The 18,526-nt window shown below is 29.9% G+C and overlaps 1 protein-coding gene across 1 annotated transcript in view; it reads left to right on the top strand.

Annotated features, from left to right (window-relative positions):
* LOC129989036 (neprilysin-2-like) overlaps positions 1-18,526 on the top strand; it is a 117,306-nt gene that overhangs the window by 71,514 nt on the left and 27,266 nt on the right. Inside the window, exons 2-7 of the mRNA XM_056097348.1 lie at positions 4,393-4,529; positions 6,162-6,284; positions 11,184-11,345; positions 12,662-12,745; positions 16,412-16,623; positions 16,874-17,053. Coding sequence (XP_055953323.1) covers positions 4,393-4,529; positions 6,162-6,284; positions 11,184-11,345; positions 12,662-12,745; positions 16,412-16,623; positions 16,874-17,053 — 898 coding nt within the window. The remainder of the gene's footprint in view (positions 1-4,392; positions 4,530-6,161; positions 6,285-11,183; positions 11,346-12,661; positions 12,746-16,411; positions 16,624-16,873; positions 17,054-18,526) is intronic.

The raw sequence follows: 18,526 nt of genomic DNA, 5'->3' as shown, positions 1-18,526 counted from the left end.
GGAATTAATTTAATTTTATGTTGTCATCTCTGATGCAAAAGCCGCAACTTGTACCTGTTCATAAGACAAAAAATTATAATGAAGTGCAGAATTACATCTTAGTTTATTAAATATTTATTTTGACACAACGAAATTAAATTACAGCTTGAGGAATTGTTTAAGATTATTTTTTATTATAGAGATGAAAACTTGCTGAATAATGTTAAATGACTCTAATGAAGTATCTGCAGTTGTATAAACTTTAATGGAATTGATTTTGTAGACATTATAAAAAATTAAGGACCTTATCCTTTGCATAACTGTTGAATTTAGAACAAAAAATATAGAAAATTCTGGCCAACTTTGGAGACCAGTTTGTTCACATAGATTATTGGCTTTTTAGACTGTTAAATATTAATGTAAAATGAGCATATTTTTTAAAAATTTGTTTTTTTTTAATCTGAAAAACGATAATTAATGCCCAAAGAAAGCAATTCTTTTAAAATTTCAACTTTTGTAAAAGCACGAGAATAAACACTTAGACAGATATTTTGAATTTTATAACATGCAAAATAAAATGTTACGAATTATGCATTACAATTAAAAATGTATTAAAAATAATGAAAACTTTGTTCAGAAATAAAATTGATATAATTAAAAAAGTAATTGTTTTGAGTTTTAAGATAATGCAAAAATAATTTTTGTGGGATAATAGTTTTTGAAGATATGGTAAGCTATTTCAGTAAGTAAATCATAGCGATTATCCGTATGATAATGGTCAAATAATCTAGTGTTGGAGTTTTGATCTTGAATCCACATTTGGTCCCTGTGCTTCTCATTTGGGTTGAGTTTCTTTGCGCGATCATAACTCTGTTCCGTGTAGCCATTAGCTGATAATTTCTGAATATCCTTACCCATAGTTGATAAAAATTAAACGTATAAATGTTAATTTTGTTTGAATCTTATTTTTTGATATATTTAACATTTTCTTTCCTCAGGGAGAATAGATGTTTTTAGTAAGTTCTATCCATAACATTTCTAATAATATTTTGCAGCTTCATTAATTAGAGGAGAGTTGAATTAAGTGTAGCTGCAAAAATATTAAATGAAGCAGTTTGAAACGTTCGTATAATGATTCGTTTGCATTTAACTATTGCCATTCGTCAAAATGTAATAAGAGCGATTTCTATGCCACGTGCGTTTGCGTTTTATATTAAAAATATTATAGATTATAAAGTAATAGTTAATACAAAGGAAACGATTTTTTTTTCAAAAATTAACGCACTTGTAATATATAAGAAATGCTAATGTAATTTTTGGATTACAACGACAAATTTTTAAAGGGATTTTAGTCATTGAGAAAAATTTGAATTTGATTCATTTTTATCTTTTGAGAATTTTAGAGTAAATAACATATGATATGTACTGAAAATAAAGGAAAATGTATCAGTGTGTTAGTGTGTGTTGGTATGCAACAGGACCAACAGTTTGGAATAAAGTTATCAAATTTGGAGCTTATGTATCTTGGAGAGTGAAAATGTGCACTTTGGAGATATTTTTTTAAAATTTTGATAAATAAAAAAATTAAGTAAGATTTTGATCATTTTTATCATGAATATAGCAAAATATTATCTCAAAAAATAATTTTTACACCAACATTATTCTAATGATATCAATTTATTTGCAGTTGATTTTCCCCCGAATTTTATCAATTTCTTAACTATATTTTTTTGCGTAATTTTCAATAATATAATTTGTAGTTGCTGTGAAACTTAAACCGCTTTCATTGTTTCATCAAATATGTAATCGCTTAAATTTCTTCCAATTTTCGAAGCCAAGGAAGTAAGATTCATTTAGTTACTTTAGCAATTTTTATGAATGATAAGAAAGTGAAGCTATGAAAGACGAAATGCACTTAGAAGATAGATTACTGGAACAGTTACGTTTTTAATGGCATTATGATATCATAAAAAATTTATGATATCATAATATTTAGAAAGGCACATTTATACAATAAATAGAACAAGTGAAAGGCCATTGAAGCAATATGGATGTAATATCTACCATAAATCGATGTATAAAAATACATTTTTGAGGGAATCATGTTCATCAAAGTTGTACATAGGAATTTAATAGAAATTAAAAACAATTAATTTTTTTAACCAATTGATTGCCAAAGATGGAAATCATTTAAATGAAATGTAATATATGTTTTGGTTCTGTTAAAAATTAGTAAATTGTTTCTCATTTACAATATTTAATTAAGATTACTCTGAAAAAATTTGAATCGGTACAAAATTCATTTTTGTTCAACAATATTTTTGGAAGTTATCAGGGTAAAACTCCGAAATTCAACTTAATTGTTAATTAATTAAAATTCTCATTAAAATTTCATTAAAAAATCTCCTCGAGGAGAGCATTTTCACCTTGGAAGGTATCTGTGAGCTAAATTTGGTATCTGTGATGTAATTGATCTGATGTAGAGCATCGATACATGATTTTCAAGATTCTTAATCATTCTTTAGAATGCTATTAATTGATTTTATATAAAGTTCTCGACTCAAATGAATGTGTGTGTGTGTGTGCCTTTGTGTGTCGGAACTCTACAGGCCAGACCGTTTGATCCACAGCTACCAAATTTAGCGCACAGATACCTTCCAAGGTGGAAATGCTCTCCTCGAAGAGATTTTTTATGAAAGTTTAACGAGAATATTAATGATATTAATTATCTAAGGATTTCAACATGAATATTTGCCAGGGACTGTATACTGACCAGTTACGCTTTCATTTTAAGGTAATAATATTTGTTTTAATTATTGATCGACAGGGGACGATAATAATATCTGTGTATATTCACTTAAAATGAAGTAGCATGCTATTGAGTATTGCGTTCTGAAAATCGCGTTGAGCAAAAGCTATCATACTTTAAAAAAATAATTTTACAGAAATTCTCTTTGAAATGATTTTGTTTGCAAAGAGTGTGCAACAAAAGGTGAAAGAAAATTTATCGACAATATTTCAGGTAAAGAATGAAATATCATAAAATATACAATGATTTAAGATGGCGATGTAACTATTGTTCGGCTTGTTAACTACCTGTGAAAAGCCAGTCGGCCGTCTTTGTGTTGGCGTTCGATACCGAGAAATGACATAACTACACTTTTCCAAACTATCAGAAAACTTCAAAACAAGTTTTTGTAAAAAATAAAAACATTAATGCTATAACATCTAATGTTGTGGAATAAGTCTTTAAGTTTGGACTTGGATATATTGTTGAATAAAGAGTGGATGTTGGAATATTAGTTTTTTGCGTAAAAGTTGAAATTAAAAAATGTTAGATATTGAACTGATTAAGAAAATGAGCTATAGAACACTATGGTAGTTTAATTAGTTTCAGTAGTAAATTTATAAAAGATGCAAATTTGGAAAAATAATTTTCACTTTTTAATGAATTTCATCTGAATTTTCGAAATTCCATCCAAATATGTGCTACGTAGAAAAGAATATTCCCAAACAAAAATTTCATATCAATATCCACATTATTTTTCTTAAAAATTTGGCTATAATGACTTTATTATATTTTCCATATTTCAATCACTTTTATAAAAGTTCGATTTAATTAAAAGATCTTAGAATGATCTAAGAATATAACTGAAACATCTCAAATAGATCCACGAAAATAATTAAAAGATCTCAAAATGATCCAGGAAAATAACTGGAAGATCTCAAAATGATCCACGAAAATAACCGAAAGATCTCAAAATAATCCACGAAAATAACCGAAAGATCTCAAAATGATCAACAAAAATAACAATAGATCTCAAAATGATCAACAAAAATAACAATGGATCTAAAAATAATCTAGGAAAATAATTAAAAAATCTCAAATGATCCAGGAAAATAACTGGAATATCTCAAAATGATCCACGAAAATAACTAAAAAATTTCAAAATTATCCAAAAAAATCCCAAAATGATCCAGGAAAATAACTGAAAGGTCTCAAAATAATCCACGAAGATAACTAAAAAATTTCAAAATTATCCAAAAAAATCCCAAAATGACTCAAGAAAATAATTAAAAGATATCAAAATGATCATTGAAAATAATAATGGATCTCAAAATGATCAACGAAAATAACAATAGATCTCAAAATGATCCAGTAAAATAATTAAAAGATCTCCAAAATGATCCAAGAAAATAACTGGAAGATCTCAAAATGATCCACGAAAATAACCGAAAGATCTCAAAATGATCCACGAAAATATGATCCGTTAACGTATAAGATCGCATCGACGATTAAGATCTATTTTTCTTGTGAATTATATGAACACTTCTAGCCATATGCTAGCTACATTACTGATCTTATTGACATTGTTATTCTCACTTTAAAACATAAATTTCTTTTCTTTTCAGAAACCCACCATGGTGGAACAGAAGGTCGAGATTGGAAAGGATATTGTGTGGTGTATCTGGAATATGCCTCGTCATGTGCACAGCCATGGCTATAGCGCTAGCCATCATAGGATATCATTACCAAACATTGAAAACAGGTGGGTAAAGTTTTCAATTGAATATTTTAGTATTCATTTATGAAATTTTATCTCAAAGTGTACAAATAAGTTTCTTTATATATGGTGGCGATAAAAAAATTCAAATTTGTGGCATCAGCAGCTGAAACTAATGAGCAGAACGAAACGAAATTTTCAAGACTGTGGAAGGAATGGGGGAATAAATTCTTAAAAATATTATCTCACAAAAATAGCCACAAAAAGACATATTGACAAAAGATATCGATGGGAGAGATTGCGATGCTATCGGAAAAAAGAATTTAAAAAATAATTACAACGAATGTACGGAAAAAGGACTATATAAAATTCCATTAATGTTCTTGTAATAAAAATTGTCCATACAGAAATGAGTGTCTGCAATACGAAAGCGAAAATATTATTTTTTTTAAATTTTATTCCTTGAAATTACACAAGAAAGAGCCAAATATCAGACTTATTAATATGAGTATTACCATTCATGTTAAAGAAAAATATCTCATATATTGTAATTAATACAATAATTTTCTTGCATGTTTCGATTCATGTGCAATTAAAAAGTGATAATTACTTTTGATTACTATGCTATTTATATATGCGTTGACATTCGTTTACTGAGAGTTGGATAAATAAACCTTTTTCATACAAAATATAATAAATAAATTTTTTAAAGTATAAAATTATACTTAAATTGGAAGAAAATAATCTATCATTGCTATATACATAATTTTTTTTAATATTTTGACTAATGTAAAAGTTGTTATCTTTGTGTTATAGAAGGTTACTCCCAATAAACTTCAGAATAAAGAAATAAAAAAGTACGTTATAAATAATTTCTGAAAAAGTTACGTTGTAAGAAATTTTTATCGTTGCCACTAAAGATGCTTGATTGTATAACTCTTAGATAAAAAGTCTTTTAATCGCATATTTTTTATTTGAATATATATTACGATTAGATCAACGAGAAAGCAAGTAATTTGAAAAAAAGACATAAAGGCATAGAAAAATAAATATTTTAAAAATATTATATTTATTACATCCAATGTCATTTGGAAAAAAACTTCAATTGAAAATATGTTTCGTAAGAAGTTCTTCAATAAATTTTGATTGGTAAAGCGAAAGAATGAGTGAAACCGAAATAAGTCAACAATTTTTTAAAGAAAGGACTAAATTTTTAATTGTAGATGGAAAATAGAACAAAAATAGAAGCTTCATAGAATACATTCTGAACATTTATTAAAAAAATATAAAAATATTCATTACAAAAGTTTTAATTCTACTTAATATTTAAGAAATATTTTGCTGAACCAAGATTCCAGATTTCTTCATATCATATCTGTGTTTTAAAAAATAAATACGTCTGATTTTTTTTGTTGTAAATAGGTCTAAGTTCTATTCACAATTAATAAATCAATAAACTTGACTTAACATATATATTAGCAGCAGAAGATAATTTGAATTTTCCAATATGTTGATCTAAATAAATCATAGAAAAGACTAGAAATTTCAAAATTTTTATTTCAATGAACGTCCTTTAACACGATTTAAGTCACAATATTCAGAACCTCAGAAATGACAAATCCTTTGTAAATTTCTGATACACTGCTTTAATTTTATTTTGCTTTCTTCCTCTTTCAGGTAGCAGTTCGGGCGAGATTAGTTTACCGGGTAGTGCAGATAAATTAGTGTATTCACTCTACAATGTGATCACCCCACCACATGCTGTTGGCATTTGCCTCAAACCAGGCTGCGTCAAAGCAGGTAGGTTTCTTTTAGATTCTTTTCACTCTTTCATTGACTTATCATGCATACTTTATGAATTATTATTACTTTGGTGAATATTATTACTTACTTTGTGAATTATCATTACCTTGTGAATATTATTATTTACTTTGTGAATTATTATTACTCAGTGAATATTATTACCTCATATATTATTATTTACTTTGTGAATTATTATTACTCAGTGAATATTATTACCTCATATATTATTATTTACTTTGTGAATTATTATTACTCAGTGAATATTATTACCTCATATATTATTATTTACTTTGTGAATTATTATTACTCAGTGAATATTATTGCCTCATATATTATTATTCCTTTGTGAATATTTCTTTATATGTTTTTTTTCTCCTTACTTCAATACCACCACTTCTATAAGTCTTCTGGCTTTTTTTTTTTTTTTTTTTTTTTTTTTGCTGGAGTGTAATCTTCCCAAATGACCGATTAATACGTTAAAAATAAATTTGAGCTGATTACATTTGGGTGTTGAATTTATAAATGAACGTATCTGCTATGTTAAAACACAAAATGTATCTCTTAAATATGTAGCGCACAGGGTGTCTCAAAAACCTTGACCGCTGCTTTCATTCCTAAATATTGATTATAGACATATATCATAAATTACAAAGGTGCGTAAAAAAGGTGTAAAATGTTATGAAATCGATTAAAATTTTCAGGGGATTAAACTTCAAAAAAAAAATACAAAATTTAAATTTTTATACGGATTTCATGCAAAAAAATTCCCTGTGAGTAAAATGTGCCAATATGTAAGGAATAAAAGCCGCGGTCAAGATTTTTGAGACACCCAGTTTAAACTTTATAATAAAAAAATATATATGATGTGAAATAAACATGATACGATGTTTATCTGAATAAACCTGTAATATTTCTATTTTTCACTATCTTCGTGTTTCATATATGAGAGACTTAAAAAAGTATTGAATTTTAAAAAGATTTTAAAAGATGAAGATTTCAAGAAGATTTTACTACATTATTACAAAATGCAATACATTTTTGACTTTCTCGTATATAAAGTATATAAAAGAAAAAGTATATTGTAATTATTCAAAATACTGGAACCTCTATATTTTGACAAACTTCCTCCTTTCAGATCTCTCTGCATTCTAAATACTCACTTTTGGCTTTATATTTATCTGTCCGTCTGTCTGTGAACACAGTAATTTAAACACGCTTTGAGACAGACAGATAAAATCTGATACATGGTTCCTGCTCTAAATTTGTAGATTTATTTTCAAATTTTATATGACATTCATTCATTGGAAGTATGTATTACCCACCTGTTCAAGTACAAGTTAACACAGCAAACTACAAAACTTAAGCCGGCGTCCTAGCATAGGGGTAGCGCCTCTTCCCCGTGATCTGGGCGTCGCGGGTTCGAGTCCCGGTTTGGGCATGGTTGTTCTTCTGTTGTTCTATCTGTGAGATGTGTGAATGTGCCCTCCTGTAAAAAGGGGTTGTGCAAGCGAATGAGTGATGCGTCAGTAGCAAAGTCGTACTCTCGGCCCAAGTTGGCGCTGCTAGAAAAAATAAGAGACGTTCCCCTCAGGCTTAAATCGTTGTCTTCGTAACAGCGGGCTTGTCAGTGGCAAGTGCCATAAGAAACAAACAAAACTTAAAGATCTAAATAGAAAATTTTAGTACAGAAGAAACATCTAAAGTGTAGATACATATCAAATTGAAAATCAAATCCGTCAAGAGATTGACTGTCTGTCAATCTGTATTTTCGCAAGCATGTAAACACGATAATTCAAAAACTCAAAGATTTAAATAAATAAAATTTGGTATATAATTTTATAACTGAAATTATGTGCCACATTTTGGTTTCAATCGGTCAGCAATAAGGCATCCACTTATTCGATTTTCTGGTGCCTGTGTATTAATCGCTTCCCAACGATTAATCGCCAAGGATCGGCTACTAATATTCTCTTTCGCAACTGTTGCTCGCCAATGGCATGCGGTTAATGTTACGTAAGTATACTTATTAGAGATCATGCGAGAAATCTTTCGGGAGACCATTCTCTCTGATTTAAAAAAAAATTACTGAAATATCCGCTACCTTTTGAAAACGTATACTATTTAGTTGTTGTATTTTTTAAGATTTATCATATTAATTGAAAAAAGACCTATGATCGAAGTATTGAAAAACAGAGTACAACTGATGTCTGAAATCACTTTCGTCTAAAGACGCGAAAATTGCATTGCAACTGTAAAGCAAATGTTTAATTACTTATCATGGCTTAGTAATTAGAGTAATATAAAGCGTTGAACAGAAACTAAAAACTAATTATAAAGAATGCTAATATATTTCGAGAAAACCAAAGCGAATACAAACAAAATGTTGACTTTGCACAATAAAAATAATGACTTTTAATGAAAATCTTTTTCCACTAATCAACATAAGAATAATTATTCGACGGTGATTTTAAAAATGAAAACTTCCGGAAAGTAACAATAGCTTATTTTCTTGCAACTATCCATCCTCAAACTGCAAAATCCGGCTAATTAAAAAAAAATGGAGAGTAGTTTCATCTTTCGTTGAATATTAATAAACTAATTGGAAAACGTTAATGAGTATAATAAGAAGAGAAAAAAATTGCGTATTCCGGCAACCGTATTGAGCTCACTGGTAATTAAACCTATGTCAGCAGTTTCTTCTGAAATAGGACTAGATACGAAAGCAGAGACATTGTTCCATTGTATTGACATAAATCAGCATTTTTATTCCAATTTTTAATTGTTGTCGTTGTGTGGCGTATGCTGCATCATCCTTGGCGAGTTTTTTGGCGATTAATCCCTGGCATGTCGTTAATAGAAACAGAAAATCGAATTTATGCTTTAGACAGGTTTTTTTCTCAATCGATTGAAACAAAGATATATACAAAGCCAGAAAAATTGAAAAAGAAAATCGATGCTTATGTTAGTGATTGATATTACTATGGGTAAATGTACAGGATGTTGATGGGAATTTTTTTAATTCCTTTATTATAAGATTTTTTTTCAAAATTTTCTATGTAGCCATTTGTATTGCTTTCGACGTGTATATGCGCCATTGTTTGTCTTTAATAAGAGAGAATTGAGAGACTTTTTCTCAGAATAAATACCTCAGTTAAATGGTTAAAACTAGTCTATAAATTTCCTTTTCAAGCAATTTTTTAATAGAATACTGGAAAAAGTAATATCTATTTATTTCTAAATTATTAGTATTAAATGTACAAACATTAGCTAACATATCTCCGGAAACTAAATATGGAGATATGTGCATGAAGCATATTTTCAGTATTTTCTACTTCAGTATATTTTCTATCTTTATTACATATCTCTTGTCGTTCTAAATAACCCTTTTTTTACTTTCTAGTATACGTAGTATAGAGAAAGTATAGTAATCGTCAAAAAATTTGAATTCGATGTTTTGAATGTTGATGAATTTCCACGTTTTAGACTTCCTGAGTTCGAAAAACGCATTTTGGTATACGGTCTTTACACCAAATTTGCAGATTTCTATAAAATGTTGTGTCAAATCTGCTCAGAAGAAGTTTGTCAGTCTGATTGTTTGAATATGTATTAACACGACAACTACAAAACGAAGAGAGCTAAATAGATAAAATTTACTACACATAATTTACATCTATAGTATAGACACCTATCAATATTTGAGCCAAAGCCAATAAAGGATTGACTGTCTGTCGGATTGTACTTTCAGAACATGATAGTTCAAATACACAATGATTTAAATGCATTACATTTGATTTGGGATTTTGTGACTACAAGTCCAGTATTGTGTCAGATCTTTGTTTCAATCGAATGAGAAATTTCGATTTGTTTCAATCAATTATCAAAAGCTCAAAATCAGTTTTCGGATAATATTAACGGCACGGCAGGAATTTCTCGCCAAAAAAAATCGCCGAGGATAACATGATAGATTCATTTAAAATACTAAATTCACGCCAAGTTAATATTTCATAACTATTGTACCCCCGGGGCGGGCAAGGCGTCGTCTGGCATGACAAGTTTATTAGAGAGTATGAGAGAAAGCTTTGAGGAGATCACTTCCGCTCGTTTCTTCAGTTGTCCCTCCTTAGTTCCATTTTGATCTATATCATGCTTTCTTGCATTTTTTGGTATTAGTTATAACTAACTATAAGACAGTTATTTATGAATAAATAATATTGTTACGGAATTTCCGAGGTTCGTTTGGATAGTGGGAGTTATATGGTGTGGAGAACGCTCAACCAGTAGGCGGCAGTAGAAAAAAACAACGAAGTTTATTTACATGAAGGCACACAGAACAGCACAAAGACGACAACTATATACAGCACAGAAGACGATTATCTTCAGCCGAGACGTGCAGCATACAACAAGACTCTACTGAAGACAGTAGCGCACAGCTTAGTTCAGCACTAGCTTGACTCCGTCGCTGCTCCGCTTATCTTTGGAAGACCAGTTCTTCATCGTCGATTCAGACTACTCTTCACCGTCACTTCCGACTACTCTTCTCTGTCGCTTCCGACTTCGACTACTCAATTCACGACCTGGTTCACGACGACTCCCCGGCAGCTGCAGCTCCTTTTATAGGTCTCAGGAGGGGGGGGGGGCTAGAAGCCTCTCAACCAATAAGGAAGTTCGAGGCATATCTCGGTTCCTACTGGACGGATCGGGAAAATTCTCGATGTTTCGGGTATAATCTATTTTGGCGCCAAAGTCGCCAAATGATCGCCAAGTTTGTCACCAAGCTCTGGGACCTCCTATGGAACCAACTATGCTGGGAAGCCGCATCACAGATTCGTAACAATAGCATGCACGATCGTGTATGTCATTGATTGATAATTGATAATTGTATCCGTTTCTTTACAGCTGCGACAATATTGAATAATATCAATGAAGAAGTAGAACCTTGCGAGAATTTCTACGAGTTCGCTTGTGGAGGGTGGCTGCAGAAGCAGCTCATACCAGATGACCGATCGGCAGTATCCGTCTTCTCACTCCTACAGGATGATCTGGATTTGTTACTCAGAGGTAAATCTAATCATGTCCACCAGGTGGCGCTTTCACTTACGTCTCTGTTTACAGATAAATTACTAAGTTTATTTCATTACCACCACACCAAAATTCGTTTCATAATCTAAATGTCTCTTTTAAAGATAAGCTGTTTTACCGAAGAATTTTAAATGAAATTAAGAAAGGAATATAGTAAAATAATTAGTAGTGTTTAAATTTAATCAATTTTACAATTCATTTATTTGGCTGCCTCATACGACGATATTACCTGAAATGTGACTGGGAAAATTAATTCGTATAACCATGTTTGTCTAATTTTTAAAACAATTTCTTATAATACAACAATTCTTTATAATAAATCTATAAGCACAATATTCAAAAAGTTTACAATGTATGAAAGAGTTTATCTTAATAGCAAAGAAAAAAAAATATTGATAGTAGCTTTCTTCAAAAAAAGTGATAACGTATATAAAAGAAATATACATTTAATGCTATATATAAAATAATATAAATTATTCAAGACAATTATTAAATTGTCATAAATTATTCAGATTTCTAAAACTACTAAAATAATCGATTTTTTAAAAATATTATTTAAAATTCTTCTTTTCTCCCAAGTAAAAAAGATACTGTAATTTTGAACAAAGTTTGAAAACTTAATGTGGTTGTTTTTTTCATATATATAATCTTAGTAAATGTAAGTAAAGTAAATGATATAACATAAAATCCATTATTTAAAGCAGGATCTTCGATTGTGTTGAATATTTCCAACTGAAAATGAAAACTTTGGCATTAAAAACTTTAACATATAATATATATGCTCATTAAACTGATAACCTTTATAAAACATAGAAAATAAAAACAAATAAAAAGCTTGTCTCTTTACTCCCTGTAAATCTCTTCAAGTAAACACTCCTGTCTTCTTAAAACCATTTTATTTTCATGCACATATTGTGCCACTTGAAGTTGACTATCACAGATTAGGACACCTACCTGTGGGTGTACTGTGGTGGAACCTGTGTGGTCCATGTGTGTGGTTTACCTGTGGGTGTCTCAAAATTACCATTGGGTGCCACTTCTCGAACACAGAAAAACGTTCTTCAACTGAACGTTAAGATACAAAACGAATGAACAAAAATTTCTCGTGACAGAAACGCCATCTATGAGCGTAAACCTGAAACACCGAAAATTTTTATTACAGTGAGTATATATTGTATGGAGTTCATTAAATAAATCTATTTTTTCAAAGTTTGACTCATACGTAAAACCAAGTGCGTTACTGCAAATTATTATATGTTCCTTTTTTTCACTAATATCCGATATTTCAAATTTAGCAATGGTAGAAAATGGAATTAAGGACACCGATGCTCAGTTCGTTAGAAACCTTAAAAGCATGTACGATTCCTGCATGAATACAAGTAAGTACGTTATTTGATGATTTGTGTTTCAATTACTGCAGAATTTTTGAGTTTCTAACGTCTGTTAAATTTATTAGTTTCACAAAACGCTTTTCCCGTCAATTTATGTTATGGTAATTAAGAGTTCCTTATAAATTACTAGCTGCCTATGGCGACCAGCTTGTTGTTTAACAAATAATATAAAATACATTTATTTAAATTTAACCTTATCATTTGATAGATAATATAATATAAATGATAATATAATATATAAGATAAGATAACAGATGAGACAACATAAAAAGATAATATTTCAGTAAAATAAGTCAACTAAAAATTGCAGCCCGTGCAAATTAAAAAAAGTGAATAATATCTTTAAGCTGTACAATTCAGTTATTCTATGGTATAACCGATCATGATTTATTAATCATTTCATAGAATATCTATTTTTCTATGCATCATTTATTTCATGAAATAATTTATCATATTTTATGAAATGATGGACTTCATACATTAACGATGGCAAAATTACTAAGAAATAAAAACGGAAATAAAAGTCAAACTTTGGAATTAAGGTTTCAAGACAGCAACTTTCTTAATTTTAATTTTAACACCGAAAAATCACGCGATTTAATGATTTGTTGAAATAATAAAATTAATTTGAATTTCATTATAACAGTAAAAACATTGTTATTTATTATATAAATTTAATTTTTAATCAATTATTTAAATTGGTGAAAAAAATTATTCGGAAATGTAGTTAGTGTCATTCGAAAGGAAAGTTTTTAAATTTTTAGGGTGTGTAAAAATATTTTTGGAAAATATACTTGAAGAATACCGAAAATTTGTCTAATTCTTAATAAACATTTGGATCTTTAAAAGAATTAATCATTTTCTTTTTATATTTTTTTGAAAATTACTTTTGCCAAATTTCATCAAGATTGGATAAAAACGATAGGTTTATATAAAAGAATATATATTCATCTTTGAATATAACATATAGATTAATTGATAAATAATTGTTGATATATTAGTAGATAAATAAGTAAAGTGCTTAAGAGATAAACCACTTATAAAAGGATATAAAATAAAATTTAATGATGGATTCAATACATGAGACATTCATAACAAATGCTACTGAACATATCTATTAACATCTAATATTAACAAATAGATTTTTCTAAATATTAAAAATCTACTAAGATTATATTTTGCAAATAACGTTGTAAATTAGCGCTTGATACATTAGTATCTTACTAAGCATCCGTTTTTAAATTAAGATTTTAATAAAAAGTTCAACCAAAAGATGTATAAATCTGCAGTGCGTTAAAAACTTTAAAAAATTGATATTTCTACTACGATCTCTTAATTAAAGAATTTTTTATCTTCTTTTATAATTAAAATTTCGTACTTATTTATTTTTACGATCCCCAAATTTACTTGGCAATTTTCAGATTACGCCAATATCGCCATGCTGTGTTATGCGTAAGATACCAAGATTTCACAGAGGTGGTTGGCAATGGTTCACATTTTTTGGCGATTTATCGCAAAGTTCGCAAAATCAAACACGTATCGAAAATTTTAACTAATAATAATCTGCTAAATATATAATTATAATATTGATTACAAAATCACGATCTATGCCTTGTTGTTTATTTTCTTCCGTGACACTTTGCTTTGTATATATTTTATTTGTTGATTCATTTTCATTTCAATACAGAAGACCTCGTTCTCAAACCAATGAGCCAAATAGTGATCACTCGTTCACATTATATTTGTTTTTCGTAACCCGTTAATATTAAAGAGAAATGATTCATTAATTTCTTCGAGCCGCCGAGTCAGTCTTCATAACCCATTTCTTCCTCTACTGGGTCAGTAATTAAAAGATATTAATTCTAGTGATCGAAAACAGAGACGAGAGCTTCGTCATCCAAATGAATACTTATTATACTCAAGATGTCATCATAATTATGGTATTAAATCTAATAAGTGCAGTAATTCGTATTAGTTTGACATAATAAGGTCTAAAAATGCATCTGTGTATTGTACACAGAGACTAATTAGCGGGAAATGCGTAGTTTCCGTTACCAAAATTTTTTGCCTTTATAAAGAGTTTATTAGCGTTATGGTTTCAATGTGTTTTTAATTAAAACCAGAGCTTTCGTGCCATTTTTAACCAACTGTTCTACAATAATACATGCGAGTTGTTGTATTCTTTCTACTGAGATAAATCATTATATCAATTGCAAGTCACAATGTATGCAGATGAGAGTCACAATTCTTTGTTTAAATGACCCCAATATTACATTTTTACTTTCTCGAATCCGTAGTGTTGAGAAAGTATAGTAATCGTCAAAAAATTCGAACTTGAGATTTTGACGAATCTCCACGTTTTAGACTTCACTAAGTTACGAAAAACACATTTTAAGAAAATGTCCATCTGTCTGTCTGTGAGAAAGATAATTCAAAAAGGCTTTGATCTAGACGGTTGAAATTCGATATATGGTCTTTACACAAAATTTGCAGATTTCTATAAACTTTTGAGGTAAAATCTACTCAGAAGTCCGGCTGTTCGAATATAATTACAAAGCGAAGAGAGCTAGATAGATAAAATTTGGTACATTTATTTAACATCTATAATGTAGACATTTGTCAAATTTTGAGCCAAATCCAACTACGGGTTGACTATTTGTCGGTCTATACTTCCAGAAACACGTAAATAATTCAAAAACACGACTAAAATATATCCAATTTAGTATGGTATTTTGCGACAACAAATGCAGCTTTGTGTCAAATTTTTATTTCAATCGGTTTAGAAAAAGGTGTCTAAAACACAAATTCGATTTCTTGATACCATTAATGCATGCCAAGGATCAATCGCCAAATAACTCGACAGAGATGGCACTATAGATTCAGTAAAAATGCTATATTCATGCCAAAAGGTTAATATTTCTTTATTGTACGCCAGTGCCAAGGGATTCTCTGGCTTGGCAAGTTTATTAGGGAATATGCGCGAAACTTTTATGGAGACTACTCCCGCTGACTTTGTTAGTTATTCAAGTGAATTTAATTTAAAAAGCATTTATTTACAAAGAATTTTTCACTCGCTTAAAGAATCATACATTATATTTAGTTAATTTATTGTCGAGTTTAGATTAGTTTAGTTACATTAACATCCCGTTGTAAAGCAACACTAGGAATATTTTTGGGACTGACCTCGTAATTTTGAACCGAGGTCAGATGACGAGGAAGACACCTGAGCTGGCAACCCCCTCTCCACACCACTCCAGCGGGAGGACGTTTGGCATGACGGATTTAACGTGCAACAGACCCCCTTACAGGACGGTTCTTCGGTGGAATCGGGTCTCGTACCTGAAACCCTACGACTCACAAGCCGAGACCTTACAACCAGGCCACCGCGGCCTTAATTTAATGTCAAAGTCACGTAGAAAAAAGATATGCGGGTTTTTTTTTTGTTTTTTTTTTCCTTCAAAGCTTCAAGGGATGAAATTAAAAATATTAACTAAAATATTTTTAATTTTTTAATTTAAAAAAAAGTTTTTTAATAACTTTCCGTTATTTAAGTCTAAAATTATTCAAAATGTATCTCCGTATTCTTTCCTCCTTTACAATCATTCAATAAAATATGTGTTCCTGCAATGAATAATCTTATTTTCATTAATTTAGCCGAAATTGAAATGCTCGGCAACGAACCCCTGGATAAAATCGTGAAACAAGTGGGTGGCTGGCCAGCCGTCGAAGGCGACAAATGGGATGCCAACAAATTCGACTGGATGGAAATCCTGTTTAATCTGAGGAAAGTTGGCTTTGGTCACAACATCCTCTTCTCTCTGTCCATTGGTCCCGATATAAGGAACAACACAAGGCATATCATAGATGTAAGTTAGAAGTATCTCTGTATTCATCTAAATTATTGTTTTAATTATTTAATTATTTAAATTATTAATTATTATTTGTTTAAATTAATTTTATTATTAAAGTGAACAAGAAGAAAATCAAAAATAATTGAACTGACATATTTCTATAACAACTAAAAAATCATTTCTTGTTCTTTGTCTGAACTAAATGCATATTTGTAAATCAAAATTAATTATAATTTTTTTCTTGATTTGTGATCGATCCCTATAGCTCGATCAAGCAGGCCTAGGCATGCCGGATCGCAACTACCTGTTGAAAGGAATGGAGGATCCCCTTGTTGCAGCCTACTATCAGCTAATGGTTGACAGTGCTGTACTTCTTGGTGCCAATAAGACGAGAGCAACAGAGGAAATGAAAGCTGCTTTGAACTTCGAGATGGCTATAGCTAATGTAAGATCAGTTTAATAAAATGTACTTATTATATTTGATTTTGAATGGGAAGATTAATGGAAATAGTATTTTTTCTAAACAAACCACGTTTGTTAAGGTCTACGAAAAGGAACTAAAATAAAATGAGTAAAATATGGAGAATAAATTATCTTTCGCTTACGGTCACAAGTTTTGAAATTCTAACCCTGAGAATCTAAGTTGCATGAGTTATTTTTAAATATTCTTTATTAAATGAGAAATATGTAATTTGCATTTAAATTTTCATTTTTGTAATTAAGAATCGTGATAAGCAATGCATCTCTTGCGTCATCATAATGTGTTTCTGTCAAAGGTTAGGTTCCATCATGATTTTAGCACTTCAGGTCAAAGTCAAACTGTCAATTATGGAAAAAGTGATTTCATTCTGTTTCTATTAAGAAATACATATTTTATGATTAATTGTTAAATTAATTTAATAAACACTAAAGTTGCATGCAATTAGAATGTATTACAATAGCAATATCCTTATTTAGCACTATTAACTTCAAATAATTTTCTTATTTCAATTCCTTCCTCTTCAAGGTTGAATTTTAAAATACAGTAAAAATCAAAAAAGCTGATTTTTTAAGGTCTTTAATCCATTTCATACATAAGTTGCTATAGAATATTACGAATAATTCAGAAATTCAGATAACGTTTGTAAACTAATAATTAATGTTCAAATTCAGATTAAAATGTTGCTGTTTGTGTGGTAAAGATAGGAATTAAACTATATTTATTCAATGTCACAAAGTCAGAAATTATTATGGCTTATAATTTAATTACTTGATGACCCTTCTGGTTGTAGATATTATACGGTACATATGATAAGACGTTAAATAGAGCAAAGTCACTTAACAATCAGAAGTAGACAAATCATACTAAGACTACATTCTTTTGCATATACCTTTATAATATTATAATTAAGAATGAGTAACTAAAATGCCACGTACTACTTTAAAAGTGCGTGTCTTATATCGGACTTTCTGCTTAGATCGATTCGTACGTAAGGGGCAACTCATATTTGAGGAACTCCCGGCATGGCAGTTGATTCTCTCCACCGACTGGGTACAGAAATGATGTGGGGTCGACCATCCCCTGCCGATAATGGGACGTGCTTCCCACAGGAACCATACTCTTAAGACTCAACCTCACTTTCCGCTAATGCTGAAGCGGGGGTCTAGTCATTCAGATTTTATCTGTGGGCTTCAGGGTGGATTGGAGTAGTCAATGTGTGATTATGCTTAGATCGAAGTATGAAAATGTGTTGTCCCATGTATGGCGCATGAGGCGCTTATTATAAAAGTTCAATAAACTGATAATTAATAAATTTTTTCACTGACAATTGCAGAGTTATTTGATGGTTTGAATTGTAAACGTTTACTACCAATAAATTCTTACTTTTTGACAAAAACATCCGATTAAATTTCTATCCTAGCCACACGTAAAATTCCT

The sequence above is a fragment of the Argiope bruennichi genome, chromosome 10, assembly GCF_947563725.1.
Source record: "Argiope bruennichi chromosome 10, qqArgBrue1.1, whole genome shotgun sequence".
NCBI lineage: Eukaryota > Metazoa > Arthropoda > Arachnida > Araneae > Araneidae > Argiope > Argiope bruennichi.
Note: the sequence above shows the minus strand (reverse complement) of the source record. Positions and strands in the feature narration are given on the sequence as shown.